This window comes from Mauremys mutica, chromosome 4 (genome assembly GCF_020497125.1).
Source record: "Mauremys mutica isolate MM-2020 ecotype Southern chromosome 4, ASM2049712v1, whole genome shotgun sequence".
NCBI lineage: Eukaryota > Metazoa > Chordata > Testudines > Geoemydidae > Mauremys > Mauremys mutica.
Window position 1 is genome coordinate 124,009,278 of NC_059075.1, and position 17,833 is coordinate 124,027,110.

Genomic DNA, 17,833 nt, shown 5'->3' on the forward strand with positions numbered 1-17,833 from the left:
ATCAGCACTCCACGCTGGGCAAACAGGAAATGAAATTCAAAAGTTCGCGGGGCTTTTCCTGTCTACCTGGCCAGTGCATCCAAGTTCAGATTGCTGTCCAGAGCAGTCACAATGGTGCACTGTGGGATAGCTCCCGGAGGCCAATACCGTCGAATTGCGGCCACACTAACCCTAATTCGAAATGGCAATACCGATTTCAGCGGTACTTCTCTCGGCGGGGTGGAGTACAGATATTGATATTAAGAGCCCTTTATATCAAAATAAAGGGCTTCGTTGTGTGGACGGGTGTAGGGTTAACTCGGTTTAACACTGCTAAATTCAAGATAAATTCGTAGTATAGACCAGGCCTTAGAGACTGAACTCTGGGTCTCCAGCTACTTTCTGTGGGATTTGGGGAGGGGCGGGGTTAGGCACTGGTGATGGAAAATTAAGTGAACTCTAGCCCACCCAAAGGTTACACTACCAACCATGCTACCAACTCTGTCTGTAATACTGTTCTAACTCTAGATATTCTTGCTATTCATATATATGTCTAATACCTTCTTAAATCCTACAAAGCTCTTGGTGTCAATGACATTTTTCACACAGTGATTCCAGAGACTAATTGTGTGTTGTATGAAAAAGGATTATAGTGGAGCAACAGCACCACTCTAGATATGAATGAGATTAATTTACTGTTTAACAGTTGATTTTTCTAAGTGCTCTAAAACCCTTATGCTTAGTCTGCAAGCCCAAAAATTGGCTGTGGCTCATTGGGGCAATGTGTAGGGTTAGTAGTCAAAATTTAGGTCATTTGAGCACTTGAAATATCATGTGACATCAGCTTACTGAGAATTGTTATAACGGTCATAATTGCATAATTTGGACAGTAAGATTGTATTTGTGCTGGCTTTTGCCTAGTTTTCTTGACAGGAGTGTAACATTGCCTTAGTGACCTTGTTATTGTTTGTAACTGCTGTATAGTTCAAAGGGGAAGTTTTGGCCACTGTGCTTAAATTGAAGGAAAACAGACACACAAAATGTGCTGCCAAAAGGCATTTAGGGAAAAGGCAAGTAGACAAAAACAGGAAAGTCCCTATGGCCCTATGCAGACAAAAGGGTCAGTGACCTGGTTAAATATGCATAATCAGTGTGTAATCAGTAGTAATAAACCAATTAGAAAAGAGACATAACATGAAAAAAGCAAGGACAGCAAAAGTTGTGACAATTGAAGTTTATGCATGCTTATTTTATAAGTTGCATAAGATATGTAATATTCATTATAATGGTAATTGCAAAAAAAACTAATGAATACATAATTTGGCAGTGTATAAAATGTGCTTAATTATAAGAGGTAGTCAAAGCTTTGCAGGGAAAAAAAATCCATTATGACCTGCCTATGCCCCAGAAACAGGTAACTGTCCATTTCCTTTTTCTGTATGTCTGTCATTTCTTACTGAAATAGTAATTGTAAATGCAAGGCATACTTTTGGTTCAAACAAAGGTTTGAATTAATAAACCCGAGTGTCTTAAACCCAAGTGTGTGCCATTCTCACCCAACTAGGATGACCAGATATCCCGATTTTTATAGGGACAATTCTGATTTTGGGGTCTTTTTCTTATATGGGATCCTATTACCAATTTTGCACACTTGCTGTTTGGTCACCCTACACCCAACAAACATTTTATGGTCTTATAACTTTTTTGTGTTCACCTCGGGCTCAAACTATTGCATTGAGCCACCTCAAGTTGATGTCACCTGCGCAGGTTTCAACTCAGCCAGTGTTTAGCAATCTCTGCTTTTGAGGAAGCAATATTTCAATGTTATTTGGGATTAAAATTAGATTTCCACTGTGATTCCAGCCTGGTTGTTGAGCTAGAGAAAGTGATTGGTGCATGCGCTGTAGTGACACTGCTCTGTGACCTTCAGTCGGGGTGCATGTTTTAGCCATTGAACCTCAGCCATACATATTGACTTGAGTTCAAATCAATTCTTATCAGATCTCTGAGAATGTCTGAGGTGTGTTGGGTACGGGGTTTCTTTTCAAACTTTTGTACCACAAACTTATTCAATTTTAATAAATACAAAGTAATGCAAATGGAAAACACAATCCCAACTATATATACAAAATGATGGGGTCTAAATTAGCTGTTACCACTCAAGAAAGAGATCTTGGAGTCATTGGGGATAGTTCCCTGAAAATGTCTGCTCAGTGTGCAGCAGCAGTAAAAAAAGCAAACAGAATATTAGGAACTATTAGAAAAGGGTTTCCTAGAATCATAGAACCATATAGATAATACAGAAAATATCAATGCCACTATATAAATCTATTATATGACCACTCCTTGAATACTGTATGCGGTTCTGGTCATCCCATCTCAAAAAATATATATTAGAATTTGGAAGAGGTGCAGAGAAGGGCAACAAAAATGAATAAGGGTATGAAACAGCTTCCATATGAGGAGAGATTTAAAAGATTTGGCCTTTCATCTTAGGAGAGAGGCAGAGGCCCTGAGTTCCCAGGGGGTGCTTTACCCCTGCTCTACCCCAGGCCCCACCCCCAACTCCACTCTTTCCACTAAGCCTCTACCCTGCCTCTTCCCGCCCCATTCTTCTCTCTTTCCCCCGCCCCCCTTCCAGGTGATCACTGGTGGGCAGGAGATGTTGCGGAGATGGGGGAGAGGAGCTGATCAGCGGGATTGCCAGTGGGTGGAAGGGCTGTGGGGGAGAGGGAGGAGCTGATCCGCAGGGCTGCCAGTGGGTGCTGAGCACCAACTATTTTTTTTCCATGGGTGCTTCAGTCCCAGAGCACCCATGGAGTCAGCGCCTATGGATAGAGGGCTGCAAAATCATGACTGGTATAGATAAAGTGAATAAGGAAGTGTTATTTATCCTTTCATGTAACACAAGAACCAAGGGTTACCCACACTACTTCACACAATGCACAGTCAATCTGTGTAACTCAATGCCAGGGGATGTTCTGAAAGCCAAAAGTACAACTGGGGTCAAAAAATAATTAGATATGGTCATGGAGCCAAGATGGTCAGGGATACAACCACATGCTCTGGGTGTCATAAGCCTACAACTGCCAGAAGCTGGGAGTAGATGATAGTTGATAAATGACCCATTCGGGTTCATTCCCTCTGAAGCCTCTGGCATTGACCATTGTTGGAAGAGAGGATACTGGGCTAGATGGACCACTGTTCTGACCCTGTATGGCTGTTCTTATAACTGATATTTCTAAGTGGTCTAAAACCCACACACATGTTCAGATTATTTGGAAAACTGCTGTGCCTCTGTGACACTATGCCCCATATTCTTCTTTGAGATATTATGATCTGAACATGGTATAATTAAGATGTTTTATGCAAGATGGATCATGTGAGGTATCATTGTGAAGGGCCATAATCCATTTAATGTGAATGTAAGATCTTAACTACAGTTTCTGCTAAGAACTTTCCATATAGTCCCGGAGTCCACAGCTTGGTCTGGGGTGTGAGGGCTAGCTAACAAAGAGAACAGCCATACTGGGTCAGGCCAAAGATCCATCTAGCCCAGTATCCTGTCGGCCAATGCCAGGTGCCCCAGAGGGAGTGAACCTAACAGGTAATGATCAAATGATCTCTCTCCTGCCATCCATCTCCACCTCTGACAAACAAACAGAGGCTAGGGACACCATTCCTTACCCATTGTGGCTAATAGCCATTAATGGACTTAACCTCCATGAATTTATCCAGCTCTCATTTAAACGCTGTTATAGTCCTAGCCTTCACAACCTCCTCAGGTAAGGAGTTCCACAAGTTGACTGTGCGCTGTGTGAAAAAGAACTTCCTTTTATTTGTTTTAAACCTGCTGCCTATTAATTTCATTTGGTGACCTCTAGTTCTTGTATTATGGGAATAAGTAAATAACTTTATCTACTTTCTCCACATCACTCAATTTTATATACCTTATCATATCCCCCCTTAGTCTCCTCTTTTCCAAGCTGAAATGTCCTAGCCTCTTTAATCTGTCCTCATATGGGACCCTCTCCAAACTCCTAATCATTTTAGTTGCCCTTCTCTGAACCTTTTCTAGTGCCAGTATATCTTTTTTGAGATGAGGCGACCACATCTGTATGCAGTATTCAAGATGTGGGCATACGATTGATTTATATAAGGGCAATAATACATTCTCCGTCTTATTCTCTGTCCCCTTTTTAATGATTCCTAACATCCTGTTTGCTTTTTTGACCGCCTCTGCACACTGCATGGACATCTTCAGAGAACTATCCACGATGACTCCAAGATCTTTCTCCTGACTTGTTGTAGCTAAATTAGCCCCCATCATATTGTATGTATAGTTGGTTATTTTTTCCAATGTGCATTACTTTACATTTATCCACATTAAATTTCATTTGCCATTTTGTTGCCCAATCACTTAGTTTTGTGAGATCTTTTTGAAGTTCTTCAGTCTGCTTTGGTCTTAACTATCTTGAGTAGTTTAGTATCATCTGCAAACTTTGCCCCCTCACTTTTTACCCCTTTCTCCAGATCATTTATGGATAAGTTTAATAGGATTGGTCCTAGGACCGACTCTTGGGGAACACCACAAGTTACCCCTCTCCATTCTGAAAATTTACCATTTATTCCTACCCTTTGTTCCCTGTCTTTTAACCAGTTCTCAATCCATGAAAGGATCTTTCCTCTTATCCATGACAATTTACGTAAGAGCCTTTGGTGAGGGACCTTGTCAAAGGCTTTCTGGAAATCTAAGTACACTATGTCCACTGTATTCCCCCTTGTCCACATGTTTGTTGACTCCTTCAAAGAAGTCTAATAGATTAGTAAGACACGATTTCCTTTTAGAGAAACTATGTTGACTTTTGCTAAACAATTTATGTTCTTCTATGTCTGACAATTTTATTTTTTACTATTGTTTCGATTAATTTGCCCAGTACCAACGTTAGACTTACCGGTCTATAATTGCCGGGATCACCTCTAGAGCCCTTTTTAAATATTGGCATTACATTAGCTATCTTCCAGTCATTGGGTACAGAAGCTGATTTAAAGGACAGGTTACAAACCCTAGTTAATAGTTCTGCAATTTCACATTTGAGTTCTTTCAGAACTCTTGGGTGGATGCCATCTGGTCCCAGTGACTTGTTAAGTTTATCAATTAATTCTAAAACCTCCTCTAGTGACACTTCGATCTGTGACAGTTCCTCAGATTTGTCACCTACAAAAACCGGCTCAGGTTTGGGAATCTCTCCAACATCCTCAGCCGCGAAGAAGCAAAGAATTTGTTTAGTTTCTCCGCAATGACTTTATCGTCTTTAAGCGCTCCTTTTCTCTCTATCATCAAGGGGCCCCATTGGTTGTTTAGCAGGCTTCATGCTTCTGATGTACTTAAAAAACATTTTATTACCTTTTGAGTTTTTGGCTAGCCGTTCTTCAAACTCCTCTTTGGCTTTTCTTATTACATTTTTACACTTAATTTGGCAGTGTTTATGCTCCTTTCTATTTACCTCGCTGGGATTTGACTTTAACTTTTTAAAGGAAGTCTTTTTCTCTCTCACTGCTTCTTTTACATGGTTGTTAAGCCACAGTGGCACTTTTTTAGTTTTTTTTTATTGTGTTTCTTAATTTGGGGTATACATTTAAGTTGGGCCTCTATTACGGTGGCTTTAAAAAGCACCCATGCAGCTTGCAGGGATTTCACTTTAGTCACTGTACCTTTTAATTTCTGTTTAACTAACCCCCTCATTTTTTCATAGTTCCCCTTTTTGAAATTAAATGCCACGGTGTTGGGCTGTTGATGTTCTTCCCATCACAGGAATGTTAAATGTTTTTATATTATGGTCACTATTTCCAAGCGGTCCTGTTGTTATTACCTCTTAGACCAGTTCCTGCGCTCCACTCAGGACTAAATCTAGAGTTGCCTCTCCCCTTGTGGGTTCCCGTACCAGCTGCTCCAAGAAGCAGTCATTTGAAGTATTGAGAAATTTTGTCTCTGCATTTCATCCTGAGGTGACATGTTCCCAGTCAATATGGGGATAATTGAAATCCTCCACTATTATTGAGTTCTTAATTTTGATAGCCTCTCTAATTTCCCTTAGCATTTCATCATCACTATCACTGTCCTGGTCAGGTGCTCGATAATAGATCCTTAATGTTATATTCTTATTAGAGCATGAAATTACTATTCATAGAGATTCTGTGGAACATGTGGATTCACTTAAGATTACTTCATTTGATTCTACATTTTCTTTCACATATAGTGCCAGTCCCCCCACTCCTGCATGACCTGTTTTGTCCTTCTGATATATTTTGTACCCTGGAATGATTGTGTCCCATTGATTGTCCTCAGTCCGCCAGGTTTCTGTGATGCCTATTCTATCAATATCCTCCTTTATCATGAGGCACTCTAGTTCACCCATCTTATTATTTAGCATTTGTGTACAAGCACTTTAAAAACTTGTCACTGTTTGTCTGCCCTTTTCTGATGTGTCAGATTCCTTTTTATGTGAATGTTTCTCGTCTGATCTGGCCCTTACATTATCCTCTTCCATCCTCTGTTCCTGACTATAACCTAGAGAATCTCTATTAATAGACTCTCCTCTAAGAGAAGTCTCTGTCCAATCCACATGCTCCTCTGCAGCAGTCGGCTTTCCCCCATCTCCTAGTTTAAAAACTGCTCTACAACCTTTTTAATGTTTAGTGCCAGCAGTCTGATTCCACTTTGGTTTAGGTGGAGCCCATCTCTCCTGCAGAGGCTCCCCGCATCCCAAAAGTTTCCTTAGTTCCTAATTAATCTAAACCCTTCCTGTCTACACCATCGTCTCATCCACGCATTGAGACTCTGAAGCTCTGCCTGCCTACCTGGCCCTGCGCCAGGGCTAAGAGAAAGCTGGGGCTGACAGACAACCTTGTGTGTTTCAACTCGATGAGCAGAGTCAGCATGACTCCAGATGGTGAGTTGTAATTGGGTGTCCTTATCGCTAGTATAGACACACCAAGTGCTGAGAAGGGCCTCAAAGTTAACTCCCTAGTACAGATGCCAGAACAGAGTTCAGGGAGAAGCCTAACATGATTGACATGAGTAATGCCACCTGCCCCTCTCAGATGTATGCCACTCCCAGTTCATAGAAATGCAAGGGTAAAACTATAAACAATTGTTGTTTTTGTTATATCCTTGGGGGCAGCCAGTTTAGGAAAAAATCACTTGAGGCCAGACAGCAGACAGCTAACAAAACCACCATTTTATTTACAGACTCAGAGAACTCACCCAGCCGGCTGAAGCTGGCTGAGCTAACCCATAATAATCTAACTCAGTTGCCATAGCAACAAAAACCATGACAACCAAATACACAACAGTTTTAAATATTAGTTACTGCTTTTTTGCTTTAAATCTCCTGGAATGTACCTGTTGGTCAACCAGGAGAGCTGCTACCTTATTCCCCTGGACCCCCAAATCAGGATTTAGCCTACACATTGCAACAGGAGTAGTTTAAGGGAAATTATCTGTGTATTAGCAACATGTTAACCTAAGCCATGGGCGGAACCATTATGTAATCTTTTAGACCATTGGCTTATTGTGCTTATCTTGTCTTTCCGCTAGAACCTATCCAGGAGCTTGGGAAATCCCAGGCCCGTCGTTTCTCTCCACCCAATGGCACCCTATGTAATCTATTGTAATTAATTGTCGGCCAGTGTCTCTTAGCCTAATAAGCAAAGTGATACTCCACCAGCGCTGTGCATAATAAATTCCTGTGCCTGACTCTACAGCCATTTCTGTTCCTTCAGATGGGGGCTCATCCGGGAAAGCGTTGTACCCTAGTGAATGTTGCACCCACTCTGATAAGGAAATTCTATGTATATGCCCATATAATATGCTAACAAAACTGTCTAAGTTCAAGGTGGCCGTCACTGAGAAACTGGTGCACACACAGCTGGTCCAGATGAACGGTACCTACTGGTGTGTGACTGCGAAGAACCACTCCATCAAATTAAATGGAAAGCCCTACCCTTTGGCACATCTATCTGTGTGCATGACGGTCCCCTGAAGGGCAGCCCTGACTGTTGATGGGACACGGCTCCACCGTATTCCACCAATGATGGGTAACCTAACATGGGATCTGGAATGGCACTACGGCAGTAAGTATCTAGAGGAGGATCTTCTGGCCCTGCAGGCGAAGATTGAGGAGTTGGTGGCTGAGGCCCAGAGACATATTGGGGAAGGCTATCTGAGGTACACTCAGAAAGGGGAGACCATGGACCAGGCCTGTGTTAAGTACTCTGAGGCACGGAATCAGACAGTGGAGGTTAAATCAATAATTATGGGCAATGCCATCTCAGGTGACGAGATCCCCTGGGGATGGATCTGGGTGCTATTCTGCCAAATTATGTGGGGAGTGTCCATCCTGACATTCTTAATGGTGTTGATACTTTACAGGCGACTCTGAAGTAAACTGAAAACATTAAAATTGTTATATTTGACCTGGCAGGTTAGGGAACTCTAGGGTCAAGAGGGGGGACTGAAGGGCCATAATCCATTAAATGGATTATGGCCCTTCACATTGGAAATAAGACGGTTACTCACCGTTGTTCTTCGAGATGTGTTGCTCCTATCCATTCCAGATAGGATTATTCTATTTGTATGCATATCATTTTTGTATCTGAAGTTGGAAATATTATCTATGTGCCTATTACAACTGTCTTTACACCTGGGGAATGCCCACCAGACAAAATGCAGTCAGCCTGGATGGGCTATGAGAGGGAACAATAGAACTTTGAAGATGCTAATCTCCCACCTTCCTGGGATGCTGCAAACAACTTTTGACACATGGCTGCTTTGGCACTGCAGGGCCATGTGCTCATACACCATCACCACCACCACCACCACCACCTAAGAGGGGGGTCCTTCCTGCTGGCCACCGGACTGTCACCTGGAGCTGCTGCTGCCGCCGCATTTGCTGCCTGACAGCTGCTGGAGCCTCAGGGAGGAGGACAAAGAGGATCATTTACCAGTGTGGGAGAGCATAGAAACTCTGCAGACCGCTGTGGAGGGGGCCTTCAAGAACTAAGTAACTTTTGAACTGTGCTCGTGTGGTGGGCGTCTTGACTGTTTGTGTGGGGACACAAGGGATGTGGTGTAGAGCCTGTCTCCTGGTCCATATGTGTCCCCCTCCAACCCCCACCATCATCGCTGCCCCCTCCATCACCCTCACTGGCTGTTTACCATCTGCCTCATGCTCTTGCCTCTGGGACTTAGCTGCTCATCTGACTTGCCATGCCTTTTCACCACCTTATGGGCCAAAAGCAGCAGCCAGCCCATATTGACTCTGTGCAAGCGCACGTACCCCACCCCCTTGGACTGACCCCCTCCCCCCTGCAGCAAGACCCCAGCTTTGCCCCTTGCTGCCTTTTGTCCCTCCCCTTTACCCCAGCCCCCTTGCTAGCTTCAGTTTGTTTGTCTGCAGCCCGTTTCCCTCTGCTGCTTTGTTTGCCCCGCCCCAAGATCTGAAGCTAACCCCTAGGTCTCCCTGTCCTGCCTCCAACCTGGTTGTTCCCCTCCCCCGCCATGGTCTCCCAAGCCCTGATTAGCCCCTCCCGTCCCCTCATGCGCCCATGCCCCCTCTCATGAACTTGTCCCCCTCCCATTTAAGTTTGCCCCTGTTTCACTGCACCTCCCCATGCTGTTATACCCCCATTCCCCTAGTGCAGCTAGAGGAACCAGATTCCCATCCTGAGTCTGTGACTGAACCCCCACAAGTCCTTGATAGCACCCCCCCATCCAGCCCTCCCCTCCCAGCGCCCTCCTCCCCTGCCTGCAGCCAAGTGGGGAGGAGTGGTTGCCCCCTTTCCCTACCCCACCTCCACTCATTATGGTGGGGGACGCGGTGGGTTGAACCCCTCGGACAGACTCTACCACCCCTCCTCCACCTTCCCCCCATCACCCCACCTTGCGTCTACCTCAACTGCCGCTGGCGAAGTACCTGCTACCACCCCTGTTGGGGCGCCGGCAGCAGTGGGCAACGGGGTGACCTCTTCTGCTGCCACGTCCCTTGCCCTCCATGGCAGAGGCTGCCCCCACTGCCACAGCATCCCTCCACCAGCTCTGTAGGTGCCCCTCCCCTGGCCTTCAATGCGTACACCCAGGTGGCGAAAGCCCCCCTGCCTGCCGCAACATCATCTCTCCCGACCACCACCTCTGCTACCATCTATAGGGGCCGGGGCCCCTTCCCCACCTTGACCAGGAAGCATGGTGTCCGTTGCCTCCTGGTGCCCATCTCGCCCCACGCAGAAACCTACATGCAGATGTTGACAAGGGTGGTGGGACCCACAGCCATTGTGGCAGCCTCCAAAATGTAGGGAAAGTTCGTTGTCTTCCTGGCATCAGAGGCCGCTGCCCCGGAGGGGGTGGAAAAGGGCCTGGCGGTGGGGTGGCGTGTTCATCCCCCTGGAGCTGCTGGAGGACCTGGGCATCTGCATGGTCTTGACTTCTGTACTTCCGTTCCTTCCCAATGCCACCCTGTTACCCGCCCTCTCTACCCTGGGGAAACCCATCTCCATTGTTAGCCCTCTCCCAAACCGCTGCTTCTGCTCCCGCCGGATGCTGGACAAGTGGGCCCGTGAAAGATGGACACGTGACAGGTAGATGCGGTCCAACTGAGAGTGGCACGACCAATGGGCCTCCACCCGGACAAAGGTAAACGTCATCCAGGTGGTGGTTGTGCCAGAGGTCCACCAAGGAATGATGGTCGACAATCTCCCGGAGGACGTCTGCGGCGGTGGGGCACTGCTCGGTCCCACTCCTCGAGGGTAGTGTTAAAGTAAAGTCTCCGCCCAGGACCAGGCACTTGTGAGGATCCAAGGAGCCGAGGAAGGCGGACACCTGCTGATAGAAATGCAGCCGCTCCAGGCCCGATGTTGGGGCGTAAACGTTGACGAGATTGACCACTAGCCCCTCCATGCAGACCCAGAGGTGCAGCAGGTGGCCCAGCACAGCCTCAGCGACCCCCAGCAACTTGGGCCGTAGGTTGAGGGAGAACTGGGTGGCCACCCCAGCTGAATTGGTGGTGAGGTGGCTAAAATAAACCCTGTCCCCCCACTCCAGCCGCCAGTTCTTGGAAGCCCTCCGCCGCATGCCCACCAATAAATCTCTGGGCATGGATGGGCTGACCGTGGAGTTCTACCATGTGTTCTGGGATGTCCTCAGCCCAGACCTAGTCACCATCTGGGCCGAGTCCTTGCAGAGCTGGGTCCTCTCTCTTTCATTCAGGCAAGCCATGCTTGCCTTATTGCCGAAGAAGGGGGACCTCTGTGACTTATGTAATTGGCATCCTGTCTTGCTCCTCAGCACAGAAAGTCGTAGCGAAGGCCATCTTGCTGCGGCTAGGATCCGTGCTGGCAGACGTAGTCCACCCAGACCAGACCTACACCGTCCTGGGCTGCACCATATTTGATAACCTGTATCTGGTCCAGGACCTCTTGGAGCTTGGGTGTAGGGATGGTCTGTCGTTTGCCCTCCTGTCTCTTGGATCAGGAGAAGGCATTCGACAGGGTGGACCACGGGTATCTCCTGAGCACTCTGCGAGCATTTGACTTCAGACCCCAGTTTGTGGGCTTTCTCCGGGTGCTATACAACTCCACAGAGTGTCTGGTCAGGCTCAACTGGACCTTGACCAAACCGGTCAGTTTCGGGCTAGAAAAAACTGCAGCCTCTGCCTGCTGTCTTGGGCTTGCAGGGCTCGGATTTCACAGCTGTTTCCTGCTGTGTATACTTCTGTGCTTGGGCTGGAGCCTGAGTTCTGGGACCCTCCCACCCTGCAGGGTCCTAAAGCCCGGGTTCATGCCTGAGCCCAGAAGTCTACACAGCCAGGAAACAGCCACACAGCCCATGCCCAAGTCAGCTCATAAGGGCCAGCTGCAGGTTTTGATTTGCTGTGGAGACATACCCATATAGAGGTGCTACTAAACTCCAGATATTTGCAAAGGAAAATGTTCTAGTGGTCTCCACGAGCTGCTATCCAAAATTTCTGCAAGAATCTGGTTTTTTGTGCTTGTTGCTGGGGAAGAGAATTGCTGTATATCCTTTAGAAATGTGTTCCTATCACTTGGACTATTAAAAGCTGTCACATTGCCAGGTTTCCACACCCTTTCAGAATGTGACACTACTGGAAGGTTGGCTCAAAAGGCCAAAATTGTCTTACTGGACAGTATTTGATTAATAGAATCATAAAACCAAAGGGTTAAAAGGTACTGCAAGGGTCTAGTCTCATCCCCTGCCAAAATGTAGGATTGGCTGTGTCTAAATCACTCAAGACAGATGGCTATCCAGCCTCTTTTTGAAAACCACCAATGAAGGAGCTTCCACGACTTCTCTAGGCAGTTTATTCCATTGTCCTACTGTTCTTACAGTTAGGAAGTTTTTCCTGATATTTAATCTAAATCTGCTGTGCTGCAGTTTGTACCCATTGCCTCTTGTCTTACCCTCTCTGGCAAGAGAAGACAGCTTCTCGCCATCTTTTTTTATGGCAGTGTAGTGAGGCAGCCTGGCTCCCAGCTGCACCTGAAAGGGCCGAGCCAGAACGGCCGCCGAAGTGGGCGGAGTCACCGCCACCTGTCCCCGCCCCCCCGGAAGTCAAGGGGCGGGACAGGAAGTATAAAGTCCTGGCCCCAACGCTCAGTTGCGCCCTGGCCGCTGGAGAGGACAGACGCGGGTGCCCGAGCTCCTGCTGAACTGAGCCTGCCCCGAGCCCGGTACCCTGAGGAGGACTGGCCGAGCCTGCCCTGAGCCCGGTACCCAGAGGAGGAGTCGAGCCCTCCCGTGCACCCGTATCCTGAGGAGCCGATGCGGGTGGACCTCCCTGCCAAAGCCACGACAACACAGGTACCAGTGGAGGGGGAGATTGGAAGTGGCCCGGGGATAGCCGACCCCAGTCTGGCTGCAGCAGACTCTGAGCCTATGTCAGTGTGTTGCAGCCAGGATCCCCACTGACTGCAGCGGATCCACGCCGCTGCTAGGGCCACGGGCTGGGACGCAGTGGAGTGGGTGGGCCTGTGTCCCCCCTGCCACCCCCCTCACGGGTGGCAGTCTCCCCCTCACCCCCAACGTTCAGGCTTAGAAGCCTGGACTTACCAGTTCCTGCTCAGCCCTGAGGGTCTGAGCCCTGTACCTGTTGCTGCCCCGCCCTGAGCTAGGGCTTGGGTTTTGACAAACTGAACTGCTGTGTGTTTGCTCAGCCCCTGCCTGAGGGTCTCAGCCCCTGAACTGCTGTGTGTTTGCTCAGCCCCTGAACTGCTGTGTGTTTGCTCAGCCCTTGCCTGAGGGTCTGAGCCCTGAACTGCTGTGTGTTTACTCAGCCCCTGCCTGAGGGTCTGAGCCCAGGACTACTGTTTATTGCCCCGCCCAGACCTAGGGCGTGGACTTTAAGACTGAGCTGCTACTCAGCCTCCTGTAGTGGGGCGGCCTGGTTCCCAGGCGCCCCGAAGGCGAAGAGCGACCCCTCACCTGACAAGGGGACCCGTACACGGACCCTTACAGGCAGCCTTTCAAGTATTTAAAGACCACTTAATCTCCTCTTTTCCAAACAAAACATACCCAGTTCCTTCACCCTTTGCTGATATGGCTTGCATCCATTCCTTTGATCACCTTTGTTGCTCACCTCTGGATCGTTTCCAGTTTCTCTACATCCTTTCTATACATTGGTGACCAAAATTGGACACCGTACGCCAGCTGAGGCCTAACCAGCGCTGAATAGAGCAGTACTATCACTTCCCGTGACTTGCATGCTATGCCTCTGTTAATGCAACCTAAAATTGCATTTGCTTTTTTCCCCCATCATCACCTCTTCTCCGCCTGCTCCTGTGCACACACTGCTTGGCTATCTTGTTCTTTTCTCCCCATGGCATTCTTATTCCAATGATGGCTGGCAGCTTTGTCCCCCGTTGGCAGTTATGGCCTGTGAAGGCAGTCCTGATAGTAGCAGTCCCTAGATTGACTGACTCTTCCTTGTTGACAGCTGCTTTTATGGGCATCCAGGCTCTTTGCCATTAAAAGCCTTAAAATGAGTGGAAGGATCTGGAAACAAGGAAGTCCCAGCACCATGTGACCACCCAGCTCTCAGTAGATCACAAGTAAGTGCTCTGCTGACCCAGCTTTAGGGGTAACCACTCCTTTTGACAACAGCTAGATGTGATTGGGGGAGATGAGCTGTACCACCTCAGCTTTATGCCAGTTCTCTGATGAGTCAATTGTATCTCATACCCCCACAGCAGCAGCAGCTCCTCCCCCAAACTCTCATGCTAGAGATCCCCCTGGCAGCTTTCTCCTGACCCCTTATCTAATCCAATCTGGTAGAAAATCCTTTTGAATTGAAATAGTTTAAAAAATGTATTTAGTGTGAATAATTTGATCTTGTTTTCTTCTTCCAACACTGAAGACAGGGTAAAAAAAAATACCGTGGCTTTTCTAGTTCATTTTCCTTAAAATAAAGAAATAAATAGTGGAATTTTCTTGAGCAAGTGGAGCCCACTAATGTAAAGACCGATCATGAAGGAAAGGGAAACTGCATTTCCAGCTCTCTAAAAACATCACCATTTAATTTTATAACATAACCAGGGGTTTATTCCACAATAGAAACTGCAACATTTGATACAAGCTACCCCAAAAAAGGAGAGAGCCAAAATACAGCAGTGGCAATTACTTTACAGAGCTTTTTCTGTCTTCTACCGTGCTAGTCCATCAGTGACACTAGGACCTAAACATTTGCTTTCTGTACATCAACCAATGCTAAAAGCACCAACACGCTGTTCAGAATTGTAATTCCAGTCACTGCAACCAGACATAGAAGTTATTGCTCAGATAAATAAACCTAGTCTACAAAAAAAATAAAGTGAAAAAAACTAAAGTTTCCAAAAAGAGTTAACAGCGTAAACAAGGGATATCCTCAAAAGAGGATCTATTGGGATTCATGGTGCAGTTTTTCTGCACCTAAACCAAGTTGAATTATGTATGCTGGTATATCCCAGAGAGAGGTAATTGAAAGCTGTACAATAAAAGGTGCATGTTTCAGATGCCTTCCAAACTGGAGGAAACCCCTACTAAACAGTGAGCATTTCAAATCTCAACAACCACAAATAGCTCAAGAGAAAAAATACAAAAGTTTCAAAAATTGTTTGAGTTCTGAAAAATGATCCCATGAGGATAGAAGTAGCACCATTTGCAGCCTGGCTCTTAAACCAGCCCTGTGACTTTATGGAGAAATTCTGATAACCTTCCTTAATGGAGTCCTGACTGACTTCTGGCGAGTTTTACTTTCAATATTCAGAGTCCTTCCCAGTACAGCTGATACAGATGTAGTCTTCCTTCTCTGCCATCTCAGGAGAAATGCCCACACATACCTGATGGAACCACTGATTGCAACTGCCATCACACTGGACCCAATCCACCTAATTGCAAAGAGCAGACAGATTAGTGTTCAGAGAAAGGCAGCAGATAAAGTGCAAACCTTCTGTGGTAAGTTATCTTCAAGCTCTTAGCAATCTACCTATTTGAACCAGCCAACATCCTACCCTGAGGGATTGGCTTAGTGACTGCTAGGGGCACAGTCAGCTTGCACTGTGGTCAGTTTCACAAATGTAACTAAAGCGGTTTGGTCAAGAGCAGTGTCCTCCCTACCACTCGCACACAGTTTAAAACCCTGAGGAGGGGGCTTGAATTGGGTTTTTTTTTTTTAAAGTTTTTCTCTCGTCACTGTGCGCAACCCTCACAAACAGCAGGGGAGCTAACACAGACACCAAGGGGGCATGAATATACAACTCAGCCCCTGCTGTGCATGTACAATCCTGAGACTGGACACATCAATTACCTGCTGACACATGGTGCTGTCTACTGCATAGGGGAGTGTCTCTCTATGCTCAGTGAACATGAGGGCAACAATCTCTAATGCCGTAAGATTTTCTCTTGGGATTCTGGTGCTCTCCCAGCCTTCTGTACAGGCAGTGAAGGGTGGAATGCTCTTTGCTGCTAAATTCAAGGATAGCTCCACATGTCCACATCTCTCCCCAGGTCTATGCAGAGCTCCCTCCTTCCAGTCATTCCCAGCCCAGTGAGGGAGGCCTGTGTGAAGCCTCCACCCTCCAGCTTTGCCTCTCATTATGTTTGGCTATGCAGGGGTGAGAGGGAATCTCCCATTGCTCCTGTCTGCCCAAGCCATGAAGCCTTCGTATACCTGTATCTCAGGGGCACTGATGGAGACACAGCTTGCTTGCACCCCCTGCCATCCCTTCACTGCATCACTCTGGCTCAATGCAGACACTCTCCTGGCATCTCCTCCACTCTCCTGCCAGGTTTGGTGCTGGAGTCTGAAAGGATGGTGACTGCTTAGCTCTCCTCTCTGACTTTGGGAACAGTTCCAGGTAGGGAAGAGGGACCATCTTAGTTCCCAAGCTCTGTGTGGAAGCTGTACTGATGATACTCCAAGAGTGGCTGAGAAAGTGTGTGCACTCCTCCAGAAAAGCAATGGACAGGGATGTCATCATGTAGGGAGTTAGGCACTAGATGATTTTGAAAATCCCACTAGGTACTTATTTGCATCTTTAGGCCCTTAAACACCTTTAAAATCTGGCCCAAAATTACCAGAAGAACAGAAGGCGTTCTCTGTCTAAATCACTGTTACTTTCAGAAGCTGATGTTGTAACTTAACAAGAGCTGAGAACAAATATACATAAAGCAATATAAGTTTTAAATCTACTGTGTCCTTCTAATAAGAACAGCATTAATTTGAAACCCAGAAGGATATAGGCCAAGAAGTTGTTAGCTCCACCCTGTGACCTCATCATGAAAATTTCTGTTTGAAAAAAACCCTCATTCCATGTTACCTGTTACAGGTGTAGGGAGAAGCAATGGCTGAGCTCCATGCATTATTCTTACTGCATCACTAAGGCCTTACCCCAGTGGTTTATTACTGTGGGCCACAAATGTGGCCCACAACGTCTTATGTGGGCCACAGCTTGAGAATCACAGCACCTCCCCCCCCCCACACCAAACCCTCTACAGTTCCCTATGCCCAGCACGCCCCCCTGCTCAGAGCCCCCTCCACAGAGTGGGCCAGGACAGGTGCCCTAGGTGGGGGATCCAGACCCTGCTGTGTGAGACTAGGCAGCTGGACCCTGGGACTCCACTGTATGGGCCCAGGTAGCTGGCCTCTGGACCCCCACCCCGAGTGGCCAGGTAGCCAGGACCCCTGTGCTGGGCCAGGAGTTGAGCCCCAGGCAGCTAAAACCTGGCACCCTACAAAATGGGGGGCGAGGAATAGCTCAGTGGTTTGAGCATTGGCCTGCTAAACCCAAGGTTGTGAGTTCAATCCTTGAGGGGCCATTTAGGGATCTGGGGCAAAAATCTGTCTGAGGATTGGTCCTGCTTTGAGCAGGGGGTTAGACTAGATAACCTCCTGAGGTCCCTTCCAACCCTGATATTCTATGAAACCCCTGGTTCCCAGCACCGCCCACTCCCTCACAGCCAAGGGGCCCCTCCTTCCCCAAACCTGCCCAGAGACCCACTCAGGAGCCCGGCTGCAAGATGTTGCGTCTCCTTCAGCCAGCCCCACCCCCTATCAGACCAGGGCAGCAAATCTCAAATTTTTTTAGCACACACCTGGGCTGCAGCTATGTGCTAATTTGGCCACGGGTTGAGAACTGCTGCCTTAGCCATTCTCAGAAATCACACAAATTAAACTAAACTGGGTTATAAACTGATTCAGTTAAATTAGAGCAACCACCTTTGTGTGGGCACACAAATTGGTTTACTAGTGGTATCACAGAGCTTATACCTTTCACAGAGTTCAGCTTACTCCTGAGACAGGACTTC

The 17,833-nt window shown here is 47.2% G+C and overlaps 1 protein-coding gene and 1 long non-coding RNA gene across 4 annotated transcripts in view; one reads left to right on the plus strand and one right to left on the minus strand.

Annotated features, from left to right (window-relative positions):
- Positions 1–17,833, plus strand: part of LOC123367971 — an 84,460-nt gene that overhangs the window by 2,567 nt on the left and 64,060 nt on the right. The window lies entirely within an intron of this gene.
- KDM5B (lysine demethylase 5B) overlaps positions 14,547–17,833 on the minus strand; it is a 197,397-nt gene continuing 194,110 nt past the window's right edge. For all 3 annotated transcript variants that reach the window (XM_045012370.1, XM_045012369.1, XM_045012371.1), the window contains one exon: positions 14,547–15,414. In XM_045012370.1, coding sequence (XP_044868305.1) covers positions 15,283–15,414 — 132 coding nt within the window. In that variant the 3' untranslated portion in view covers positions 14,547–15,282. The remainder of the gene's footprint in view (positions 15,415–17,833) is intronic.